Source organism: Elaeis guineensis, chromosome 1 (assembly GCF_000442705.2).
Source record: "Elaeis guineensis isolate ETL-2024a chromosome 1, EG11, whole genome shotgun sequence".
Taxonomy (NCBI): Eukaryota; Viridiplantae; Streptophyta; class Magnoliopsida; order Arecales; family Arecaceae; genus Elaeis; species Elaeis guineensis.
The window spans coordinates 40,096,082-40,122,618 of record NC_025993.2 but is presented as its reverse complement, the minus strand read 5'-3'; the positions used below and the strand labels follow the sequence as shown (position 1 = coordinate 40,122,618).

The 26,537-nt window shown below is 38.5% G+C and overlaps 1 protein-coding gene across 1 annotated transcript in view; it reads left to right on the top strand.

Annotated features, from left to right (window-relative positions):
* Window positions 1–1,330: 1,330 nt before the first annotated feature.
* The window catches only part of LOC105034784 (uncharacterized), a 77,207-nt gene continuing 52,000 nt past the window's right edge, over window positions 1,331–26,537 (top strand). Inside the window, exons 1-2 of the mRNA XM_010910062.4 lie at window positions 1,331–1,724; window positions 6,040–6,102. Of these exons, the coding sequence (XP_010908364.1) occupies window positions 1,392–1,724; window positions 6,040–6,102 (396 nt within the window). The 5' untranslated portion in view covers window positions 1,331–1,391. The remainder of the gene's footprint in view (window positions 1,725–6,039; window positions 6,103–26,537) is intronic.

Here is a 26,537-nt window from a genome sequence, read left to right as displayed (position 1 = left end):
TTCTTTACTAATGCAGAGTATAGAGTAGCTTAGAAAGCCCTTCGTTCGTGACTTGATGACTCCCTCACCACCATGTTTGGCTAGAAGACAATACCTTAACAATTATATACTAAAACTATCGGCACCCAGTATCATCATGTTCTTCACGCTATACTAGCTTGTGTGCCTTTCTTTCTTTCTTCTCAAGTTGCTCAAATTTCAAGAGATTTCGATCAAATTTTGGATCAACTAGCTTACTGTGAAAGAGGCTTAAGGGGGCACCCATAGGGCTAGTTATTATTGTCAATGCATAATATAAGTAGAAATGCTTTAGTAAATTGAAATTTTTACTTTGTTAAAAAACATAAAATCACTCTAGTAATGTGGTGTCTTTTTTCCCTTTCCCTATTAAATCAGGTTCATGAAATGTGCAATAAAAGGAAGCAAAGACATTGACGTGCGATTTCTTTCTACCATAGCACTGTTCTAATATAAATAACCTTTTCAAAAAAAATAATTAAAAAAAAAAAATCTACTAATTTTTTTGTCCTCACCAAGACTGCAAATAGGTCGAGTCAAACATGACTCTATAAATTAATGTTTATTTAGAACTACAATTTATTTCAAAAAGTTAAGGGTGCGTTTGGTTAGCCATTAAAAAAATATTTTTTTATTTTTTAATTTTTAAAAAATAAAAATCAAAAAATAATATTTGATAATATCATAAAAAATAAAAAGTAAAAAATAATTACTTTATATGCAAAGTAAAAATTTTTTACTTTCTAAAACTTACTTTTCTACTTTTTTTTGCTTCCGTACGTCTAAAACACCAAACCAAAAAGTAAAGAACCCAAATCTTTCTCCCTCGTCGAGCTCTTCATCTCCCTATCTTCTTCTCTCTCTCTTCCTGAATCCTTCTCCCTCATCGAGCTTTTCACCTGTCATCTCCAAACGTTGCTTTTTGCTTTATTGTAACGTAGTTACCAAAAATACTTTTTATTTTTTTATTTTTACTTAATAGTAAAAATAAAAAAAAATTAAAAATATTTTTTAAAAATTAAAAATCAAAAATCAAAAAGTGTATCTTAACATCTGAATATAGTGAGATTAATTTGATCACTTTTTTAAATAGAGGAGAAAAAGGAATGACTTTTTAATACTCCTCTTGGGTGAATTCAATTCCGGTAGAGTTTGGTGACCAAGGTGGAGATCTAAAATAGGCCTATATGGTGAAATGTGAAATGGGTGTAATGTTGGAACCCCACGCGATCCCACGGGTCTTCAAAAACAGGTTGGGTCCGGTCAGGTTGGATCACAACTCCATTTGCAGCCTTCTCGCAGACGGTGACACCATCATTTTCCGTAACATATCCGCAAGCAACGCTTATCGCCAGCTGCCGCCTCCTCCAAATATGGCCACGGCCGTCAAGTTCCCGCCCCTCCCCCTCTACCCTTCGCAGCCGAACCCCTACCCTAATTTTAACGCTCCGAAACCCATGTTGTCTCCTTGTAGAAGCCTCGCGATTCGGTGCGCGAAGCGGACCGGGAAGCAGAGGTACCCGTCCGAGAAGAAGAAGCTCCGGAGAGTGAACGAAACACTCCTCCAGAATAACATCAAGAACCGCGCCGAGGGGTTCTGGAGGCTCTCCAAGCTCGGCGTCCCCGCCCACAAGGACCCTGGAAAGGATTTCATTGGGGTCTCCCTTCCTCTTCTTGAGGCCATTGCCAAGGTCCTCGAATTCCCGGTAATTCTGGCTCTTCTACATTCTTTGTATGTATGATGTAAAGGAGCATAATTGGAAGCTAAGTAATCCATTGGTGAATAACAATTTTGGGTTTTTCTGGATTATGGCCTTATTTTATGATTTTATTTAAAAAAATTCAACATAATCATCAAATAATGCAGAAAATGGATGTGTATGACGATACTTTAAATTAGTACTTTTCAAAAAAATGATCTCTCTAACTCTAACAGAACTTAGTCGAACAGGGGATATCTGGTCTTGTTAGCATTTTGAGATGTATCTGAGGATACTTTAAATTAGTACTTTTCAAAAAAATGATCTTTCTAAATCTAACAGAACTTAGTCAAACAGGGGATATCTGGTCTTGTTAGCATTTTGAGCAGACTAGAACAGATTAATCTAGAGCTTATATCCGGATATTATATTTTGACTACGATATTGAAAGCATACATTATACCGTGACGGAAATCTGATTCTTTAAACTTGCTTGGAGAAGTCATAATTCGAGGACTGGAAGGTCAGTTGTTAGCCTTGGCTTGGTCCAAGGAGAAAGGGTAATTTGTTATATTATGCATTTGTGCCTTTTTCAGGTTAAGAGCATAGTTGTACTGTCTGTAGGCTTTCTTTTTATAAGGCAAGACTACTGCTTCTTACTGCTTTTTGTTTTTGCACCAAAAGATCTGTGACATGTACGTTTAAATCTATGCTGTTATTTTTAAAATGTGCACTTTCTTGTTGCACTGATATCATCTTCCCCCTTCAATGGTAGGAAAGAATTCCGTTATCTCATGATGATTTGTCCGGATGTTTGATGCTCCTTAATGGACAAAAGCTTGATTAGAACAAAAGTTAAGAGATTCGAAGGCCTGGATGATTATGACACAGTGCTCTTCCGGAGTATCTAACTAGAGTTGGGAAATAACATGCAATTGATTGAACAAAGGGATTTATGATTCCTTTTCATAGAATCTAAGTATAACGCTGAACATCAAACAGTGGCAATACAGGAATTCCCCCATCTGAAGATTTCTTAATCTTCAAGCAATTACACAGAAGCCTGGATAAAAATTTCCTGTACTTGCATGATATATTCCATGTTTCTTTAATCTCTATTTTAAATTTCTGAAATGCTTGAAAATTTTTGGGTCTTGTTGATCCTTCCATGACCCCTTTACTCCATGTTGGTTAGTAGCTCAGAAAAATACCAATGGACTATTGCTGGTAAGATATGAAAAAATAGCTTGCAAGCCATCCTATTCTATGCAATCCCATTGCTGAGATAGGTGACAATCTCCTTTAGTACTGCTTTTTGGTTTATCTAATGCTTTTTTCTAGAGTTGTGTAGGTGCATTGGTTCGTGCCTTCTGCAACAATAGCCAAGTAGATGCATTATCTCCACTAATAAGCTAAACTTTCCTTTTGGTCTTCCTATTTCCTAGGGCACTAGAAGAAACTATCTTTATAGACAAGAAAATCCTTTTGGTCTAGTTTGTTACAGGAAAATGATTGGTTTTGTTTGGGAAAATGGTTAGTGGAAATAAGTGGCTTTTCTTGTAGGTTCCTTTTCCCCCTCTGTTGTTTAGTCTTGATGAATTCTGATAATATGTGCTTCTTTTATCAATGATTTTTTTCCTTGTGATAACTTGACCTAATGAAAGACAGCATTTTCAAAATTTGATCGAGGATTAAGTAAATATGAAGCTTCTACCTTTTACCTTTCTTTATTTAAATATGCTTAGCTGGTCCTACTGTCTAAAGTCAAAATTTCTATTTTTCATTTTTGGTTGTTGTAATTTTTCAAAAATTCTCTTGAATTTTTGTTAATAACAAACTTTTCCATGATAAGTTAGTGTCATATTTCAAGATTGTGAATTTGTGATGATATTTCTTTGGATTAAGGATCTCCAATTTCTTGATTCTCTGGTTGCTACCTTCCTTTCCAAATGAGTGATCTCGGGTCTGAACTTGAGTGGTGGTGAATAACCACTGAATAAAAAGAAAATGTGCTGGTAGCTGATTGCACCTGTTGACTGCCAACTGCCAGCTCATTCTTTCATAGTTCTTGGTTCTCCCATTTTAGACTATGCTTCTGATTTGGTTTGTAGGCATGACTTTGTCCTGGTTGATGGTTCCCTTTTTAGTTGTCATCTATGCTGATGGCTTAATTGTGCTTCTATGTTGTTATTTTGTTCTCTTTGAAGCACATGTCCTTTTAATAAAACCTATCTGTTCTGCATGGACTGTTTCTCTTTCTTAAACATCCTTTCATATATTGTGATCTTCAGTTTCCTGAAAGATATAAAGAATTTGCTTCAAGCATTGTTCATTTTCTCCAAAACTTCCACAATCTCTGTTTATAGTCTTTATTATCAGATTCCATTTAGATAATATTTTTGTGAAACCTTTCATGATAATGATCAAAGTTGGACGCATTATTACCTCTTTCCTTAGTAAGTTGATTCTGCTGATTCCTATTACTGAATCATCATTCTTCAAGTTCTTTGACTGGTTGCTGCAACTCTTTCTTAGAAATGTAATGTACTTTATTCTCTTCCCACTTCCTCTAGTAGAGAATTTCTTTGTCATTATCTTGAATTAATGTTATCATGGTCTGGAAGGTGTCCTCAAATCTTCTCTCTTTGCTTCTTTGGAATGGTGCAGTCCATGGTACCGACATCATTCCTTTTGGTTGGTTGCAGCCATGTTTGAAATGGTAATACAAATCAGAAATGCAAAAGTCTTCCATCATGTCTTAGATGCTGCATCTTGCAAGGAAGAATATGTATACAACAGGGAACATATTTCATATCCAAAGATTCTTGGAATGCGTTTGCTTCTGAGTGTTTTCTAGTAAGACATTTGCTTCCTTTAATAAATCATTAAATTTTAGCTATCCAAGTTAGAAAAGTCCCTCCCTCCTCTCCCCCAACAAAGGAAAGGTTATGCACTATTTCCAACACACAAGCAAAGGTCTTCCTATGAGTTTAGTTCTTTTTTTCTTTTGTACAAATATGCTAGTTCGATTGGTTCTTGATTAGCTACTAACTGACATTGCTATTGCAAGAATATTCAACTGATGCCAACATAATATCCTGCATGATTTTTTCTTTTACCTTTAACAACTTGACTTTAGAGAAGAAAAAAATCATAGACATCAAATCTTTACTCTTGCCACTTAAATTTGTGTAGTTTTATTATAATCATGTAATTGAATACCCGCTATATTAATCATCATATAAGATTCTCATTTTTTAAGGCCTAATTGGATAAGCTGCTTAATGAAATGAAGCATACTTTTTGTCATAATTTTTTGTTCCTCTATTGGTATTTTGTATCACCTTATGTTTTTGCATGCTTTTTTAAAGCCATTCTAATTTACATTGTCCAAATTAACATTTATAGATATACGTGAATATTTCTGGTCATGCTTTTCAAAACAATTATATGTTCCATAAGCATTTTTTGGTTTTTTTGTGCATTTAAATGAAGTAATAACAATTTAAGTAGGTTGAAACTAAGAATCTATGAATAGACAGTTTGTAAGTTCAGAAACAAGAGCTACATGACATAAATTATTTAAAATTGTATCTGACAAAATATGGTTTTTGTCATTCCTATGTTCTAGATCATTACTGCCATGTCTAGGAATAACCAAGGTTTTGAGTGCTGCTAGCATGGGTTGTCCCATGTCTAGGGCAGAAAAAAGAGTCCTTTTGTAATTAATAAACTAATAAAAAAATAGTAGGTGCCATGCTGACCTAATTCTGTACTAGCCCTGCATGGTGGGCCAACACTTAAACCTTGGGAGTAACCAAGGTTTGGAATCTCACAAGTCACATATCGATCTGTATTGTTCACATACCAACGCACCATGAGATACAGTATGTCTCTCATATCTGCTCCTTGTTTTCTGACCTGGATGATACCTCGTGTTGGCATCGTTGAATATGGTGTGCAAGAAGGGGATCAGAAGTATGGCATAATCGAGATTTGAGACCTTGGGAGTAGAAAATAAGTGATTATGGTGATACAACCATCACAAGGTTCACCATGCAAGGTGATTTCAGGAGCATGATGTGTTTGATAGCTGTATGTAGGACCAAATTTAACACTTTATATATGGTGATGTAATACGATAATTTCAATCAGAAGGGAATCTCCTGTCTGTTTGCTGGACTAGAAACAAAAAGTTCGCACCTTGTTTGATCTTTTGCAATCTAGTGCATTGGTAACTCCTCTTTTTTTTGTTTACGTTATGGGACTTTATCTCATTATGCTGCAAAAACATCTCATGAGCTGATGTTTCTTGTGGCAGGTTGCTGCCATGTTACCTCAAGAAGCATTCTCCATTGTTCGGAAGTCTTTTGATGCAAGAAAGGTCAGTTTACTGGATGTGCACCTGCATGCGCACAGACATATATACATACATGTATGCGTGCGCACTCTTTGCTCAATCCTCTTCTCCATTTTTGGGAAGTTCTTTGATGCAAGCAAGTTAACTTAAAGTCAATCTTTTCTCCATTTTTGGGAAGCTCTTTGGTGCAAGAAAGTTAAAGTTTATAAAATATGTTATGCCTTTGTACATATGCTTTTTTGGACAACTTGTATCCACTACATTTGGACATTATTTGAGATGATTTCCAGTGGGGAGAATCTTTCCTAACTTGAGCATGCATGAGTGTATATTATATATGATTATGCTTTTTGGTCAACCTTTATCCACTACGTTTGCATGTTATTTGAGATGTTTTCCAGTGGCTGGGAGAATCTTTCCTAACTTGAGCATGCATGAGTGTACATTATATATGATGGTGTATGATGTGTACAAGCAGAACTACTGGAATAAATCCTGGCACAGACAGACGTCAAATTCAATAAAATAAAAGTATGCATTTGTGTGGGTGCATATGGATGGTTGTGCCATATATTTATCCATGATTTTCATTATTCTTACTTGTAGTATCCTCTGTTGTGATGAACATTCGATCATTACATTGCTGAGGATATATTGATTTCTTGCCATCCATAATGCACACATTCATTCTGGCATACTTCTATAAACTTCATAGTATCTTGTAGTAGCGCCCTCCTATGTTCTTTATGAGGTATTTGGCATCCATCGGTTATGAATTTGCTCATCTTCTATTCGTCTCGATCATTGAAGTATCATACTGCCTCTATAGGCCCTTATTTTTGCTACAGCTTGCCAACTTAATGTTGCCAAATTTTGGGAGACTGTTGCTAAAGGCTTAGGATATTTTGTTGTATACTTCAACATAAAAATCCCAGCTTTTTCCAGTCAATGTGGTATCGACCACATAGCACGATAGGAGAAGGCTTTAACAAATGCTCCGGTTTACTGTTATCTTGACATTAACCCTGATGAAATTGGTTCCAAAAGCAAATTTAGGTAAGAGAAGGACTGCTTTAAGTTTTTGGGACCGGTTGGTGGGTAGGGATATTTACCTTATTGGTTGCAGGGATAGAGATGTTGGTGGGCGCAACTTTCAAAATTCATCAGAGTCCAAAGAACATGGCTGAGAAACATGCCATGCTGAGAAACATGCCATACTTTAGGAACCAACATGCATTTAGGAATTGAGTCATTCATTCCTAAAATCAAGAGGTACCTGTTATGAGGATTTCCTCTAGATGCAGAATGGTGGTTACCAACCATTATGTACTGTATTTATGGAAATTTCATCCCTTAAACTTGGCAATCCATCTTTTAGATATATGGTTAAGATTATTAGAGTTATGACGGAACACTCTACAACTCAGACTCTATCTCCACTTTTACTTGAAATCTCAAAGAAAGTTCTTAAATAAACTCTTCCAATAATAGACCCTTCCCTAAAACCTAGGAAGAAGAAATGGTGGAGGTTTCTAGTCTGTAGAAGACGAAGATGAGTGTCTTTCTCAAGGCATCAACTCAACAGCCCATGTGACATACAAACATGTTGCTTTCCCCCCTTCCCCTGTTTTTCAGTTTTTTTCTTATTTTATTATATTTCTTGCCACTTTTATTTTTCCTTCACTTTCACACAAAAAAGAAGAAAACAAAGATATGGGAATTTCTTAATGCTCCTACCATCAGCCAGCGCCTCAGACTTATAGGTGTGCATGTCCTTTTCTCTCTGCCCTTGCTATTTTTCAGGCCTTTTCTTGTTTCCTGACTGTTCTGGCTGACTTTTTTTTCTGATTTCTACCTTATGGACAATAAGAGTTCTCCAAGTAATGACAATAAAGTACTGATGGCAGTGGTAATTGCAATATATTCTTTCCTTTATTATTTGTTTATTTTTTATATATGTTAACATTAATAAATTGTTATATTTTCTTTGGTCTCTATTCACTGCTTGCACTATATTGCTTGGCTATTGCGTGTTCTGACAAATTTTGGATCTGCCACTATCTCACAATTAAAGCTCACCAAGAAGCAGTTCTTTAGAATTTTTGTCTTTGATGAATCTGCACAAATGGGGGTAAGGCTGCATACATTTGACCCTCTTTAGACTTTCCAGTGGCGGGAGCCTTGTGCATCGAGATGCTCTTTTTTTTAATGAATTTGCATAAACATTTAACTAATAATATTTGTTATAGGAAGCCTAGTTTACCTAAAAGGCTCAAATAAGACTAAGTGCCAAATGAGATGCAGCCAAAGAACCAAATATTATTTAACATCCAATAGTGTTTTAGATACTGCTGAAACCAGTGTTTGCCGAACCATCCCGAACCAGACGGTTCAGGATATTTCGAGTTGTATCGGCCGCAAATCGGATGGTTCAGCCGGCCAAATCGGAATATTGAACGAGAGAGAGGGAAAGAGAGGAAGAGAGAGAGGAGAGGAAAGAGGGGACGACACCGCTAGAGAGCCGGTGTGGAGGCCTCCACGGCTTGGTGTTGCCTGATAGGACGTGTAATCGAGAGAGATAGAGAGAGAGGGGGAATGACGGTACTGGAAGGAGGCATACCCGATAGAGAGGCCGTCGGATGGCCGCTGTGGCCATTGGATGGTGGAAAAAGGCATAGGCGGAGTTGCGGCCGCGGAACAAGGACGACCGGTGAAACGGTGAAGCCAGCAATGGGTGTACTGATTTCACTTAAAAAAATCTCATGAAATAAAGGCGATCGTCTGTTTCACGCTCATGGAGCTGCAGCCCACGATTTCACCGTCCGACGGCCATAGCGGCCAGCCGAAGGCCCTCTGATAGTCTCTCTATCGGCTTTTCTTCCTTTTTTTTTCCTTCCCTCGCTTTCTCTCTTGATCGAGATTTAGTAGAGGAAGCAGAGGCTTTGGTGGCTCTCCGAGCGCACTTGTGGCTTGCCCGTGGCCACCGTCGACATTTCCTCCAGCTATCCTCTCCTTCCCTCCCTCCTTTCTCCCCCTTTCTTTGTCTCTTTTCCTCGGTTCATTTCTTCTCTTCTCTGTTGGTTTGCACCGGTTTGATACGGATCCGTACTGACTCATACCGCCAGCTGGCTGGCACGGTATCGATTCCAGTTTGATGGACCTTGGCTGAAACCAAGGAATGCCGTCTTGATATTTGACCCTATATCGATACCAATTTATTACCATCTTGGAACGGTTGGTATGGGAGCTGGTTCGGCATGTTGACACTCGGTATACCCTTTGTACCGCACATTGATTTGGTAATGGTATGGTACAATATGGTTGGCATGCACTAGTACTGATTAAATTCCTTGGCTGAAACAAGATAATACAACCGACTGCGTATTTGTTTTGGCCAGATTATTGCACTAGCATGCCCCTAGGTTCTTGAAACATATAAAATTAAGACATCTTGGTTGTGTTTATTTATTGATCAGTATTGACTAGTACCAGTGGATATTGACCAGTACAAGCCTGGTTCATCTAGTTTGATACACTTATCATGCGTCCTGGTTGAAATAGGTTGATACCACTCGGTGTTGACCTCGATTTGTGTGGTTTGAAGGCATCTTGATTGGGATGAATTTTTATTTCAAAAATTACATGGTAGGGGTGATAGAGGGGATGGTGGTGTCCTTTGACGCCTATAGGCATATCGTGAAAGGAAGTTGAGCCCTTTTTATCCAAGCCATGACAAAGAGAACGAGAGAGAGTCCCGGGGGGGAGGAGAGACAGCGGAAGCAAAAGGAGAATGGAGGAAGGTCTTGATGGGAAGAGGATGTAGGTAGACCAGCAAGGGACCTTTTTTGTGCCAAAAATTAGCAAAATCTAGAAAAATTAGGGAAATTCATGTTTTTTTTTTTTTAAATTCAAACTTGGATACGTCATAGGGTGGACAACACCCTACAACATGGTGATTTTTCTTTTATTGATGAATAATTTATTTTTATAAATTATTAATATTTCTTGATTAAAGTATTACTAAAAATAAAATAAATAAAATTTTAGTCTAAAAAATTTCAGCAGGCTTGCACTTGTTGTTAATACACGAGAGTTACCAACACTTTATATGGGATCAGAGTTATAAACTAAGTTATGTACTTTTTTTTTATAACACTGTATTGCATTTGTCATTGTTCTCTTATAGATGTTGCTGGCTATTGATCAGTGAGTATAAGTGCCAATATCAACACCTGAATATCACATACTCATTGAAAAATAGAATTTAAACACTAAAAATACAAAAAAAATCATCGTGATACCCTTATCATACATAAAATCCAAATAGAATCCAAAAGAACTTGAAAAAATGAAAAAAATAAAAAAAAAACATTTTGGGGATGGGACTGGTACAAATCCTCATGGCATGGATCATTATGGGGTCGACCAACATTATACCATTTCAGCCTAAACCCAGTACCAGCTTTTTGTACTAGTATTTAAGATGTTGCCATCCAAAGTGTTTGATGTCCATTTGGGATGAGCTTCTAGTGTTGGTTGTAGCCTTTCTTAAAGACACTTTTCCTTTTCCACCCCCCACCCCCACCCCCACCAAAATAAAAAAAAAAAAACAAAATGCAATGCTTCCTTAACTTTGACATTCAACCTTCATCTATTTTTTATCATTTTTTAGTTTTTTTACATTCAGCCATCCAAGAGTGTAAGGGAAGGGTGACAATAGGTTGGATCAACCTCTATTATCATGGATCAATTGGTTTGACCCAAACCATGCCAATTCAATTTGCTGAGGTCTCACACTTCTTTTATTTGATTTGATCAATTCAGACCTAATTTGGCAATGTAGTGAAGGAAAAGAAAGAAGAGAGCAGGAGAGGAGAGGAGGGTGGCAATTGATGGTAGCATATTCAGGTGATGTGGATGGATGGTAACGAGGCAATGGATTTTGTTTGTTGTTAGATAATGAAGAGAGGTGGTGGTGAGGCAACAATCGATGATGGGTTGTAAAGATCATAAGGGTAGTGTTGTTGCAATACTCCGGGTGAAGCTGACGAGGTCGGTCCAATATCGAGCTAGAGTGTGGTGGCGAACCGAAGTGGCAGAATTTGCCGGTTGAACCTGCAAAGAAGTCCACAAACCAAAAGGGGATTCTCTGGTTCAGGATCCTCAGATGGTTAAGTCAGTTGGAGATCGAGAGCAGATAGTGGAAAAAAGAGAAGTAGAGAGCAAGAGGAATAGAGTGAAGAAGAAGAATGAGAGAATTCAAGTTCCTTCCAGTGGAGGAACTGAAGAATTGATGGTTCATCAGAGTTTCAGCTTTGAGAGTTTAGTTCTGACTTACCTTTGGAGAGTCCCTTGCTCTTTTTTATATAGAGGAGTTTGTTCGACCATTAATAGAGTTTGTTGGGCCATTGATAACTATCTGATTCAGAGGATCTCATTTGTTAGGCGGTTTTGGATAATCATCCTAGTTTTTAGTCGTTGGTTATAATAGATTGGCCAGCTGTAGAGAGATCATGGGTTGACCCACGTGGAGAATAGTTAGATCAGGGATTTTATCGATGTTTACGGGAGGTCGATCAAAATCTGATGTCTTTTTGATGTTGATTGGATGTAAATATGAGATCTATCTGACATCTGATACTAGGTATTTTTCTGACCTCGATATTTGCCCGACCTGGTCTTGAGTATTGCTAGTAAGTTAAGGTCACTTTTAAGTTGCGATGCTTTAGGGAGGCAGATCGGTATATTGTTGATTTTGATGTTGCCACGTGGCCAGAGATCGGTTAGGTGTATCAACAGATGCCCTCCACTTCTTTGATCCGAATTGATTTTTATTATGTTGGATGTGGGAAGTCAATTTGAAAATGATTTTTGACCTTTGCTGCCAAATTTTAATATGCCGTACATTGATTTCAGTGGTATTTATTGTTTAGAAGTACGAAATGACATGTTGTTTTGAAAATGATCCATTAGATCTTCCCATCATCACGAGGGCTCGACAAATCAGGAAATCATTATTATTTAGGGGATCGTACCTGAAATAATTGCTTACCATCTGTCAACATGTCATTGGCTGTTGCTAGTATCACACAGATTGGGTCTATGTGGCTTAATCTGGAAGAGGTGCGTCGAACGGTCCTCCCTTAGGATCATTCGATTACTGACAAATGTCACTGATCTACCGAGGTTGAGGTTGATTTGGGCCATTGACTACTTTTATAAATAGGTCAGTTCACTGCTCTTGTTGTTACTTTGCTTTCTTTGCTATGCGGAAGCATTGTCGGAGTATTGCCAGAGTATTCTTCTACTTTTATTGTCGCCAATGCTGTCGAAATCGGAGAAGAAAGCTCTCATCCCTATTCATTACGTAGGTTCTGTGATCTTTCTCCATTTTTCCTCGGTGTTTCCAGGCTATTTTAAGTTTTTTGCTTCCTTTTTTCCTATGGGTTTTCTTTCCTTTTCTATTCATTTCTGCGCTTCTTTCCCTTAGGTGCTCTTTCCTTTTTCTATTCTTTTGTTTGACATTTTCTGGTAGGTGATGTCTTCTGAAGGTTGCAAGAAGATAGGGAAAAAGAGTCGGGATGGCCAAGTACCTTGATCAACCCAGCCCCAAATCGGGCCCGAGGTAGAAACTTTACCTCGGTCCACCACCGGAGTGGGTATTTCAGGTCGGGGTGATCCAAGTCAGCGTGCAGAATCTTCGATACGTGGGCTTTTGGATTACTTCGGTCCTGGTACTGAAGAATTCATTTTGTTTGATGCTGACCTTCAAAATCTTAGGATGGAATATCAGATTTCTGACGACTTCCACGCAATCGTTCCTGATCAGGATGATAGGGTTACTAATGTTCCAGATCAATTTGTCGCTTTTTATGATAAGGCACTTCGATCTTGGCTTCAGTTTTCTCTCCCTCCCTTCTTTAATAATGTGTATTTGATTTCTATAGGGTCCACCCAACATAGATCACTCCGAACGCTATTCGGATGATCATAGTTTTTCATTATTTTGTGTAACTTTACAAACATAAACCTTAGGATTTTCCTCTTCATGGTGCTGTTCGTCCCGAAGAAATATCCTTATGAAAAAGACTGGTGGTATTTTTCACCTCGGCCAAAATGTAAATTCGGTTCTAATCTTTCTTCTTCTATTCATAGTTAGTAAAACCATTTTTTCTTTGTTTCTTCTAATAAATCTTGGGGGTTTAATTGTAGTTGGGGTAAACTTCAGCTTCAAATAAACTCTCATAATGAAGTCCTTCTTGGGGATGAGGAGGCTTTTGCAATGCTGCTTGGTATGAAGGTTTTGAAGCTATCGTAGTTGGTGACCGACCAAGCCTTATTTGATGCAGGCATCAGCCAAATTTCTTCTCAAGGTAAGTTTGATGTCTTTCTTCTCTTTTTTTCCATTTTTTTAAATAGAACTTTTCTGTTGCAGCAATGAAGTTCGATCCGAAGAGAATGATGGAGATTAAGAAGCGAAAGCAAGGATCGAGCAATGAACCTGCCGCCAAGAAGAGTTAGGGGGCAAGTTCTTCGGAGCCAAGATCAGTTCCCCAATCTTCTCCCGTAACTACTTTAGTGGTGAATCCTTCCCCTCCTACTCCGATCGCCGACCCAGGGCCAAGATCTTCACATTGGTCTGAAGTCGAGGTGGTCCGTCCTTCTCCAGCCAGGGAGGTTCCTCATCCCAGGGCAAGTTCTTCACCTGCTCCTTCGACATCGGCAAGATCAGGTCGGACATTGGAGCAACAACATAAACTTCTAGAAAGTGCTCTGCCGTCTTCATCATCTACCTTGCCCGAAGGCTTAACAATTAACACTTTTGAAATGTCCCTATTTAAGACACCGTGGCTCGATCGAGAGCTGCTTTGTGCGGTGATGCCTCAGAGGGATCTAGAGGCATAGACGTGGGATTGCTCAATTGAGCAATTACTGAATCATGGCTATGCTGGCTTGATTGATGTGAATCTTTCTCTTTTTCTTCTTTATATTGGCAAATTACCGATTTGATTTCTATTTTCTTGCTGCAGGTCACTTTGGACATCAAACTTTTGCATGAATACCTAATTTGGTTTTATGAGAATAAGAAGTCCCTATTGGAAGGACTTGAGGCCGAGTAAGCTTGCAAAAAAGCGATCGAAGAGAAAGCAGCCAAAGAGGCCAAGGTTCCTGAGGAATTGAAGAAACAATTACAGGAAAAATTGGTCACAATAAAAGAAAAAAAATCAGAAGATGTTGGACTTGCCATGCAAGGTCAACAATTATGAGGAAAAACTGGCAGATGCGAGGACCGAGGCAGATCGGGTCCCTGAGTTGGTAGCTAGGTTGAAGGAGTCTGAAGGGATTATTGAATCTAACTCGAGGAGGGTGGAATTATTAAAAAAGAAGACTGACTAGGAGAAAGAAAAGGCTAATGTTAAAGCTGTTAAGGATTATAAGGCTTCAGAAGCCTTTCAAGACGAAGTTATCGAAGCTGCTGAGGGAGCTTATGACTTAGGATTCCAAAACTATAAGGACCTGGTGAAGAAGCTTCTTCCGAACTTCGACATCAGTTAATTGGTTCCCGAAATGGCGGTTGGTGCATCTACTGAAGCTCCTACTCCAACTGAGGTGGCTCCTTAGCCTGCAGCTGAAGCAGCTCCTTAGCCTTCAACTAAGGTAACTCCTCAATCTGCAGTAGAGGCAGCTCCTCAACCGTCAATCGAAGTAGCCTGCCCGCCAATAGCCGAGGTCCTAGCAGTTGAGGTTATAACTGTTGAATCTCCGATGGCCGAAGCTTCCTAAGTTCCACCTTCCTCATCCGATCTTCCTAAATCTTGAATGTATTTTTTGCTTTCTTTGAAACTTTTGTACTAGCCCGATGTGGGCTTATGTAATCATAATCTTTATCAATGAAATCAATATTTCTCCAATGTGTTCACATTTTTCCTTCTTTTCTCCTTTCTTCTCTTTTTTTTTAGCAGGTCTATCCGACCTCCATTAATTCGATCTGGATCCAAGTTGCTTTATAGGGAACTTATAAATTGATTTAAAATAAATCCAGCATGACCTTGGTCAGATTAATCATAAAGCCAATGTGGTTAAGGAAATGTTAAGTCAAGTTAAATAAGTATTCAACTTATAATATTAAAATGATTTGACCTTAGAAATCAGACTGATCAACTAAGAATGAATCAATCTTAATAATTCCTATGTTTATAATTTTGAGGTTGAGATGTATCTTTGTTTGACGTTGTATTAGATCAGATCTTCTATTTAGTCGAGGGGGTTCCAACTTGAGTTGAAGTGTCGTATCTTTTGTCCTTTCAAGAGCACGTCATTTGAGAGTTCAAGCCGAAACTCGAATGTATTAAGTTGATGTCTATGAGGTCCATCTGGAGATCGAGTGTCTCATATTAGATATTTGTGAGGTCCAATCCGGAGATCGGATGTCTCACATTAGATATTTGTGAGATCCAATCCGGAGATCGCGTATCCCACGTTAGATATTCATGAGGTCCAATTTGGAGATCGGATGTCCCACATCGTAGTTAGATGAGAGATCGGGTCTTTCATTAAATCGTCCTAGTTTGGTCAAAATTTTACGAACCTCGTTTGGACAAGAATTGATTTTCATGATGTCCTCGTTTGTTTGGTCGAATAATCCGATCTCGTTTGGACAAGAATTGATGCATCAAAAAGCTTTATTGAAGATCTATTGATAATACATTCTGAGATTTTTAGCATTCCAAGTGCGGGAATAGTTGAACCATCTAAGTTTTTCATTCTATATGCTCCTGGATGAATTACTTCGATGATCCGATAAGGTCTTTCCTAATTTGGAGCAAGCTTTCCTTGTTTTGAAGGTTTTGAGACTTTAGCTCGACGAAGAACAAGGTCTTCTTTATGAAAGAACTTTGGTTTTATTCGAGCATTATAGTATTTGGCCACTCTTTGTTTGTATGTAGCTATGCATACCCGAGCTCTTTTTCTAGTTTCTTCAAATAGGTCCAAGTTGGCTCTTAGCCGATCTGAATTACTTTCTTTAGAGAAGTGTTCCACTCTGATTGTGGGTAAGCCAATCTCTATTGGAATCATGGCTTTCGCTCCAAAGGTGATCTTGAATGGTGTCTCCCCGGTTGGACCCCGGGGTGTAGTTCTTTAGGCCTAAAGGACATTGTAGAGTTCATCTGCCTAAACCCCCTTTGCTTCAGTAAGTCTTGTTTTCAAATCTTAAAGGATGATACGATTGGTGACTTTGGCTTTCCTATTTGATTGCGGATGTCTCACCGAGATGAATCTTTGTTTAATATGGAGCTCAATACAGAATTCCTTAAATTTTGAGTTATTAAATTGTCGTCCATTATCAGTGATAATAACTCGAGGTAGACCAAAGCGACAAATAATTGACTTCCAAATAAAGTCATGTATTTTTTTCTTAGTAATTTGTGCTAATAGTTCTGCTTTCATCCATTTGGTGAAGTAGTCGATAGCTACCACTAAAAACTTCCTCTGCTCTATCGCCATTGGGAAAGGTCTAAGGATATCGATTCTCTAGATGGCAAAAGGCCATGGTGCTGTGATAGAAATGAGCTTGACAGTAGGTTGATGTTGAATATTGGCATACCTTTGACACCGGTTACATTTATTAATAAGGTCAGCTGCATCTTGTTGAATGGTTGGCTAATAATAACCTTGTCGGATGACCTTATATGTTAATGACCTGCCCCCTAAGTGATTGCTACAGATTTCCTTATGGACTTCTCGGATAGCATAATCAACTTCAGATGGTTGTAGACATCGGGGTAAAGAAAGAGATACGATCTTTTGTATAATTGATCATCCTAAAGAACATACCATGGAGCTTGTCTTTCGATTCTTCTTGCTTCTATAGGATCAGTTGGCAGAATTTCATTGGTGATGTAGTCGACCAATGGATTAATTTAGCTCGGCTCATGACTGACCTGCAGGACTGATAGGACTTCAATGCTAGGTTTCTCCAAATATTTAATGAGGATCCTTTGATTGAGTTCTGAAAATCCTGATGTGGCAAGATGTGACAAGGCATTAGCTCGGACGTTCTCCGATCTTAGGATTTGTAGCACTTCCAGATCTATGAAGCATTTTGACAGCTCTTTTATATTCTACAAGTATTGAGCCTTTATAGAATCTCTAGCTTCAACTTGACCTCGTATCTTTCCGACGACAAGTTGGGAATCAGTGAAAATTTAGTTTCTTGATCCCGAGCTTCTTTGCCATTTTAAGCTCAACAGTTAAGGCTTCATACTCAGCACCATTATTTGAGGTGTTGAAATTGAATCTCAAGGCATGTTCAGTGACGACACCTTTAAGACTGGCTAAAATCAAACCAACTCCATTTTTTTTGGAGTTTGAATCTCCATCAACATGTAATACCCAATACGGGTCATCAATAATTTCCTTAGGACTTTTCTTGATCGGCTCTTCATTAAAAATAGTGCACTTTATGACGAAGTCAGCTAGTATCTGTGCCTTCAATGTTGGCCAAGGTTGGTAATGAATGTCAAGCTTACTAAGTTCAATAGTCCATTTTGCTACCTGACCTAAGGTGTTTGGCTATTGTAGGACTGATTTCAAGGGTTGATTAGTTAGGACGACAATTGAATGAGCTTGAAAATAAGATTAAAGACGTCGGACTAATGTAATGAGGGCATAAATCATCTTTTTTGCCTTTGTGTATCGGGTTGCAGCATGCCGCAGCAGCTTGTTCGTATAGTAGACCGGCTTCTGTGTTCCTGCATCTTTTCGAACTAATACCGAGCTAACAGCATTAGGAGAACTAGACAAATATATATATAACTCCTCATCTTGAACTGGTTTTGATCATATAGTGGTGGTGAGTTGAGGTACTTTTTGAGGTCATCAAATGCAACCCGGCATTTCTGATCAATTGAAATTCTTGATTTGCCTCAAGATTTTGAAGAAAGGGAGACATTTCTCAGTCAATCTAGAGATAAATCGGCTAGGTGATGCCACTTGTTTAGTGAGTCGTTACATCTTTTTGATAGTACTTGGATGCTTCATCTCCAGTAGTGATTGGATATTTTCAGGATTCGCTCTATTCCTCTATGAGTTACTAGAAAATTCAAGAACTTTTCCAATGTTATTCCAAAGGCACATTTATTTGGATTAAGCTTCATTTGGTGCTTTTGAAGTTCCCCAAAGGCTTCTTCTATATCAGTTATATGCCGATCTGTTTCAGTGCTTTTTACCCGCATATTATCGACATAAATCTCCATATTGCAGCCGATCTGTTGTTTGAAGATTTTGTTAACTAGACGCTGGTATGTAGCATCTGCATTTTAAGATCAAAAAGCATCATTTTATAATCATACAAATCTCTTTCAGTGACAAAGGTTATTTTTTCTCATTTTCTAGTACCATTCGGAGAGGAAGCATCCATGAAGCTGAGAAGCTTATGTCCCGAGATGGCGTCAACAAGTTGCTCTATTCTTGGCAAAGGAAAACAATCCTTTAGGCAGACTTTGTTGAGATCAGTATAGTCGATGCAAATCCTCCATTTGCCATTTGCCTTTTTAACCATAACAACGTTAGCTATCTACTTCGGATAATAAACTTCTCTGATGAAACCTATTTTTAAGAGCTTATCAATTTCAACCGATCTAAAAAATTTATTTTGGAAAAGCATCATAAAACAGCACATCAGTAGAACTTTCATTATCAACGAATATTTTTTTTACATCATAATTTGCTATCATCATAGAAATGACGACAACATCATTGTAATAAGTTTGGACTCCTCGAACATCATTATTAGAAAATGAAGTCACATCTCCAATGCATTGTTTTTTGACAAAGGATTTTCAATTGTTGCCCCTCGATCACTGGAAAGACCTAAGATCATATTGATGACTCCAGCAGTAGGCTAATTATGGTGCTGAGTGTCTTCATCGGTCTTCTGTCGAAGTTCAGTAGCCTGGTTCGTCCGATCTTGAACATATCAAGGTAACCTCGGTGGATCAAAGCTTCTATCTCATCCTTGAGCTGCAGGCAGTCTTCCGTCTCATGATCATGATCACGGTGGAAGTGGCAATATTTTTGTCCCTCTTTGCTGGTGGGGCCTTCATTGGATTTGGCCGGTGAAGATATCCCTATATCTTGATCTCCATCAAAATTTGGGCACGAGGAACAGATGGGGAGTATAGGTATCAAAATGCCGAGGTGGGCTTCTAAGGTTCTCCTCTTGTCAAGCTCCGTGATCTTCCTTACGGGGTCACTTTTTACCATTCTTCTCCTTTTTTGCTTGTTGATTAATGCTTTCCTCTTCAGTCTAAGCATATTTTTGAACTTGGGCCAACATTTCATCATACATGTCCAAAAAATTTTTGCTGAGGGAGAAGATCAGATGATTACTTCTGAGTCCTCGCTTTAAAGCAGACATGGCGATGGATTCATTGAAGTTTCTAACTTCAAGCGTGGCCGTGTTGAAATGCGCCACATACTTATGGAGAGATTTACCCTTTTGTTGTTGAATGGAGAAGAGGCTGTCAGTGTTCTTCAGATGTGGTTGGTTATTGCTGAAGTAAGTCATGAACAGTCTTCCCAACTGCTCAAAAGAAGAAATAGATTCCGATTGGAGTCTAGAAAATCACACCCTCGCTAACTTCTTGAGTATAGCAGGAAAAGTAAGGCAGAGTAGGGCATTAGACTCTCCTTACAACATCATGAGGGCTCTGTAACCTTCAAGATGATCCAATGGATCAGTAGAACCATCAAACGATTCTACTGTTGGCATCTTGAATCGAGAAGGAATTGGCTTACTGAGAATTTTTTGAGAGAAAGGAGATCGTAGGTTGAAGTTTTCTCCTTTTTTTTGGGAATGATTCCCAACTTGAACCTCCATCAATCTCTTCTTAATTTCTTGAATCTTCTATTCAAGATCTCCTTCCCAACGTTGCTTCCTAGCGTTAGGAACTGACTTTTCTTTAGAGATTTTGATGGTTTGATTAGGATGATGATCTTGATGGGTTGGTTGTAGGCTATGCTGGGACAAGATCTTCAGAGGGGCTGCTTCTTGTTGCTGGTCTGTGGTGCGTTGGAGCTGTTGCACAGTAGTAGTAAGAGCTTGAACCTGCTGAATCAAAAGGTTGAATTGCTGAGGATCAACCATCACTGGGGGTTGAGCAGCTTCTAGCAAGCCTCCTGGTGCAAATGGCAAGGGTAAGGAGTGATTCTATCATTTTGTGCTCTCACTTTCACCATTTTCCACCAAAAATTTGGGCAAGACCCTTCCTCTAGCGCCAATATGTTGTTGCGATACTCCAGGTGAAGCTGACAAGGTCGGTCCAATATCGAGCTGGAGTTTGGTGGCGAATCGAAGTGGCGGAATTTGTCGGTTGAACCTGCAAAGAAGTTCACAAACCAAAGGGGGATCCTCCGGTTTAGGACCCTCAGATGGTTAAGTTAGTCGAAGATCGAGCGTGGATAGTGGAAAAAGGAGAAGTAGAGAGCAAGAGGAATGGAGTGAAGAAGAAGTGAGAGAATTCAAGTTCCTTTCAGTGGAGGAACTGGAGAATTGATGGTTCAGTAGAGTTTCAGCTTTAAGAGTTTAGTTCTGACTTACTTTTGGAGAGTCCTCTTATCCTCTTTATATAGAGGAGTTTGTTAAGCTGTTGATAGAGTTTGTTAGGCCGTTGATAACCACTTGATTTGGATGATCTCATTTGTTAGGCGGTTGTGGATAACCATCCTAGTTTGTTAGCCGTTGGTTATAATAGATTGGCCAGTTGTAGAGAGATCATGGGTTGACCCATGTGAAGAATAGTCAGATCAGGGATTTTACTGGCGCTTATGGGAAGTTGGTCAAAACCCGATGTCTTTCCGATGTCGATTGGATGTAAACATGAGATTTACCTGACATCTGATACTAGGTCGGTATTTACCCTCGGTATTTGTCCAACCTAGTCTTGAGTACTGCTGGTAAGTTAAGGTTACTTTTCTGTTGTGATGCTTTATAGGAGGCAGATTGGTATAGAGTTGATCTCGATGTTGCCACGTGGCTGGAGGTCGGTTAGGTGCACCAATAGGTAGGATCCACAAGAAGAGATGAGGAATTGAGGAGGATAAGGGACCTTGTCGGCTAATAGAGGCCATGATCACCCCCTCATCCTTGAGAACAATGCCCGAAGGCGTTATTTTCCCTTGTTCATCTTTTAACAATCTCAATTGATTAGCCCCTAATTTCCTAAAACTCAATAAGCCCCCTTATTTTTGCTTTTTCCAAAATGTTTACCCCTTATATTAGTAATTCCTATAGCTGTGAAGTATTCCTTATATAGATATAGAAGTCTAGCTAGGTCAACATAATTTACTTAGAAAAAGAAGGTTACATTCTTACCAAAAAAAAAAAAAAAGAAAAAGAAAAGAGAAGGTTGCATGTATCTTACAACCTTTTGATTCTTGCACTTATCCTAGATTTTTCAGTGGCTTAATTGTGAGAACCACAGCATCATGTTTTGGTGTGTGATAATTCATTGACAAAATGACTGTCATTTGAACAAAAAAAAATTAAGCACCTGGTTTATTTTAGATGATTATTATTGCATGACAGAACATCAAAAAACAATTAACTAAAAATTCTAAAGTTTTTTCTCATTTGATAATGATTTTATGTTTTGTAAGTAGGTTTTACATCTTTTAAAATAGATATGTAGGTTTTACACCTTTTAATGTGCATATGTATGCATGTGGTATTAGTCCCCCAATAAGAGGAATCATGACTTTGCCCTTGAGGAGAGGAGGATAGGAAAGGTATTAAGGGAAGAGGAAGAGGGTAGGAGAGGGTAGAAAGGGGAGAGGAGAAAACAAGGATTAGGGGTTTATTGGATATTTACCATTAAATTATAGTGCTGTGTTATGTTTATGATTTATGATATCCTATTCAAGTATTATGTCATGTATTATGATATCCTTTATGGTGACATGATAAGTTAGATAGGGTTATCTGTACATATTCCAGCCACTAGCTGATTAGTGTTGCATGGCGTAGACTTGACATGTGGAATAAATGGGTCATGTTGTGCTCGTCGAGTCTAGTTTAGGGTTAATAGTTTGGGGTAAATATAGGTGACAATGCTTAACCATTTAACCCATTTAATTTCAGCCCCTTGTAGATCGAGGTAGATACTTATTTAATAAAATGATGAGGTTTAGATCTGGATATTTGACCCATTATAATAAATAGGTTGGTTTTGGGTTGATAGATTTTTGATCTATTCTATATTTGACTTGACCCAATTGCCACCCCTTGTAGTGGGTTCGCCTTTTCATCCTCTAATAATTTGTCTTTAAACTATGTAAGTATTTTTTCCATTTTACTTGTCCATTTAAATGCGTCCTTTTTTTGTTTCAATGTCTTTTGTATTCTTAAGCATAGTTTATCCTATAAATATAACCTATGCTCTTTAAAAGTCAGCATTTGACAAAACAACTAGTTTATATTTCTGTTTCCCATCATAGTTTCCATATCTTGCCGATACCAATGTCTTGAGTTGTCTATACCAATTAAGGTTAACCAAACTGGTATTGGAGGTTGTACCAACTAGCTATCGATTTGATACAGTACTAATATGTACTATATTGAGCCGAAGTGAACCGAAGATGATGGATCGGGAGAATAGTGAGGGAGAGAGGGAGAAAACCCTAACCCTAACTCTAGGAGGAGAACTAGGGGTGGGGAGAGCAGATGAAGGGGAGAAAGAGGGAGAGGGAGGAGAGAGGGGTACAGGGCATTGATGTTGATCAAGGACATTGATGTTGATCGATAATGGTGATATTGGTGTTGTGTACTGGTGGAGCCTTTAACAACCAGTAACTGCATGGTGGGGCTTCAAAGCTTTGATCATGGCAAAAGAGAGGGGGGAGAGAGAAAACAAAGGGGTCGGAGGTGCTCAGGAGGTTTAAAGACCAAATTGTCCTGATTCTTAGTTGGTTCGGTTTGGTGCGGTCTGAATTGCTTAGTTTGGGATGGTTCGGCAAACCCTGATCCCAATCAAGGTTCGCTATACTAGTGTGTACCATCCATATTGAGCATAACTTAATTGTACCGATATTGAACTGAGGCTCGGTGTGGGAGGCATATTGAACCTTGTATGCCGAACCGACCCCTGAGTGTACCGACTTTGTACTAAAACGATACCAATATGGGGTAGAGTATCGACATGGTGAACCTTGATCTCAACATCTGTAATTGGGAACATGCCTCCAATTCCCCTACTAAAAAAAAGATGCAATTATTTTGTGATACAATCAATGTGAAATAGCTGCATGGTGGAAAGCTTGACAATCAACTAAACAATGTAAGAGAAAACATGCTAAAAGGTCAAGGGATCTAACCAATTTGATCCAAGTTGGCTCAATAAATAATGTGAGAGTAATGATTAATGAATAAAACCAAGAAAAGGAGTTGGCTAGCATAGCTATTTAATCTAATCGAGACATTTATAAAAGTTGGCATCCAATGACCTTTTAATTGTGCTTGAAGGTGTGATTTTGTGGAATAATGAGGTAACTTATATGACAATCGAACATCATAAAATTGTGGGTTGGTACTTGGTAGCATCTAATCCATTAGGTTCTTCTTCTCGAAATATAATAATTATATAGTAGATGTAGAAACATAATCTTTTATACACAAATTGTTACATGATATATTACTAAATTTTTTTTGTGAATGAAAAAAAAGTGAATTTAGAAATCTATTTTGTAGTAGCAATATCCAATATTAAAGTAGCCAAACTTTAAGTCTTGTACTGTAATTGTACTTGCATTAGTGCATGGGCATGACAAGCCTTAGTAAATGTATCTTATGATTGTTAGGCATCATAACCACACCCATTAGATGAGGGGCAATGAATATAAGAGCTTTCATACCCTTGACTTGTTTGTTATCCTAGAAACTGACCATTTGAGGCTTTAGAGGTATATTGGTTGCCAATAGGATTACAATTCTCTGGAACTATTGAATAAAGTAAAAGAAAACCATATTATTTTTTTCCTTGGGATGTGTTGCATTGTATTGATATTCCAAATGCATGAGCTATGCCAAAATATACAATTTGAAGTATTTGTGCACTCTAGACCTTCATCCTAACGGTCGCAGAAAGGTTTCTGAGGTCTTCCCGTTTGATGCAACCTAAAGCTGTCTCCAATAATCTTTTGCTTGCTTTCCTTAATTTCCAACAAAGTGATCCCTCAAGGTTGTGATAGAGTATACAACTTTTGTTGTTTGTGTTTTCATGGTTTCCATGATGGAATTTGTATAGGAGGTTGACTACATTCTTTGACCTTCTTGCAAAGCTTCATGACTACTACTCTCCTTGAATGCTATGACTACCTTCCTGGCCTTCAAGTGAGATAGCTGCCCAAGTGCCGACGTTGGCACATAGGCAGGCACTTGGCAGCTTAGGGGCCACTTTTGTCTTCAACAAGTGTCTTGTTGTATGACTTACCGAGAGAATTAATTCTTTAACTAATTATTTATTAAATATAAAGATGTTTAGTTGCTTCTCATATGCTGAGATGCTTGACCATGTTACATTTTTACAAGGCCTTGGGTACTTTTAAATCACTTTATAGAGAGATTATTAACTAAAATTAACTAATTAAGTACCACCAAATTAAAGATTCCATTATTGCACGAGTGGTTGATAACTTTTGTTTGTCAATGAGATATTCTTTGAAGTAATTCTTTTTGAATTGTATACGACTCAGCAATGAAAAAGTATAATTCTATTAACTTATGATGATATTTTTACGCTGGTGCCAGCCCAATCGCCTGGGCATTTCATATGGGCCTTGAAAGGGGTGCACATTTAGTGGGCTGTGGCATTGTGCAACATGCAGCCTGGTGAATCTTCCCAAGGAAGATGATCATTCAGCCTAAATAACAGGCTAGAAAATGATCGGCAGAAACCAAAAAACTGAAATAGTGGTATCCATGTCCCTTGTTCAATGTAGTGACCAAAGGTGGTTTGTTGCCTCTGACTGCTGGATCCTTCACATCCTTCCTCGACCTTCACTCACCTACAATTGTTGGTTGAATCTTCCATGACACCAACATGCAAGTCTCTCTACTTTTAGGAAAGAAAAAAACTTAGAAACAACTCCATCCCATCTACCCTCTTGCTTCTTTTTTGCCTCTAACTTGCCGGTTAGATTGCTGGCAACTTCTTTTCTCCCCCCTGACTGTTCTCTTTGCTCGCCAAAAAAGGAAGAGGCCAGTGATAATGATAGCGAAGGATCTTCATCCACTTCCTCTTATTGGTTAGCTCACTGACGACCTCAGCCCTACCGCCTCTAGCCCCTGGTCATTGCTTTGTTTGCTTACCTCCAGCCATAGTTCCATAGGCTACCCTCCTGCATGTTTCCTAAAATGACACTAGGCCACTTCATCTAGCTTCTCCACCTACTATCTCTCCATCTTCATTTGGGTTTGTTAGCTGGTTGTCTTCTAATCCCTAGATTGTGGCATATGAGAATAATAGTGGAGCATTGGTAGGTGTCATGGGAGATTGGCCCATTGGCCGGAGGTGAGCAGAGACGTAGGAAGGAGGCAAAGAATCCAATAGGCAGTGGAAGAGATTTTCCCCTCTTGTTGGTTCTCGAAACAGGGGAATGGGAACCTCTTTTCGGTTTCTGCAATTCCATCCCTATCATGGCAATTTGGCTAGGATGGCCAACTTCTGTTATGGTGGCTTGCAAGCCATGCAGTTCACAGAATCCACGTCTCCTGAAAAGGGGTAAATGCCTAGGACCACCTAGGTGATTTGACAACTTTGTTCTGGCATCACAGGCTACAATTGAGTTTTCATTTGTGGGCCTGATTATTGTTTTTGTCTTGTTTGGATGATTTGTAGCTTGTAGGTTGTTAAGGCACTTAAGGGGTCCTCTTTGATCTAGTAATGCTCAAATCTTTGGCTTCTGTTCACATTGGTACACTTTGATACCACAAATCTTAAGGTAGAGAGTTTAATATATTGCACAATTCTACAAAATTTAAATACTAATTTGCAGGTGCCCTCTATATACAATTTAATGGGCAAAGTTTTTTCGTTGAATAATATGTGAATACAGTATATGATAAAAAAAATATATTTCAAATGCATGTGTTCCGAGAGAATCTGTAGCAAGAAACTTCTAAGAACTCAGGGCAGTTTGGACTTGCACTGATGTTTTTGGTCATCAATTTCTATTATAATTAAAAGTATATCAGTGTGCAGAAAGCAGAAATCTCAGATATAAACTGTGTTGATTAAATAATGTATTGTCTTTTTAACCTCTCTTTCTATAAAGTTGCAAAGAGAGAGACATTCGTAGATTCTGTTCGCTAGTTTTCTAGTTGGTCTGCATGTGTGGTGTAATATAATTTGATGAATATAGCCTTTATATTTGACATTGTGCTGGCCTCTATCAGTATATCT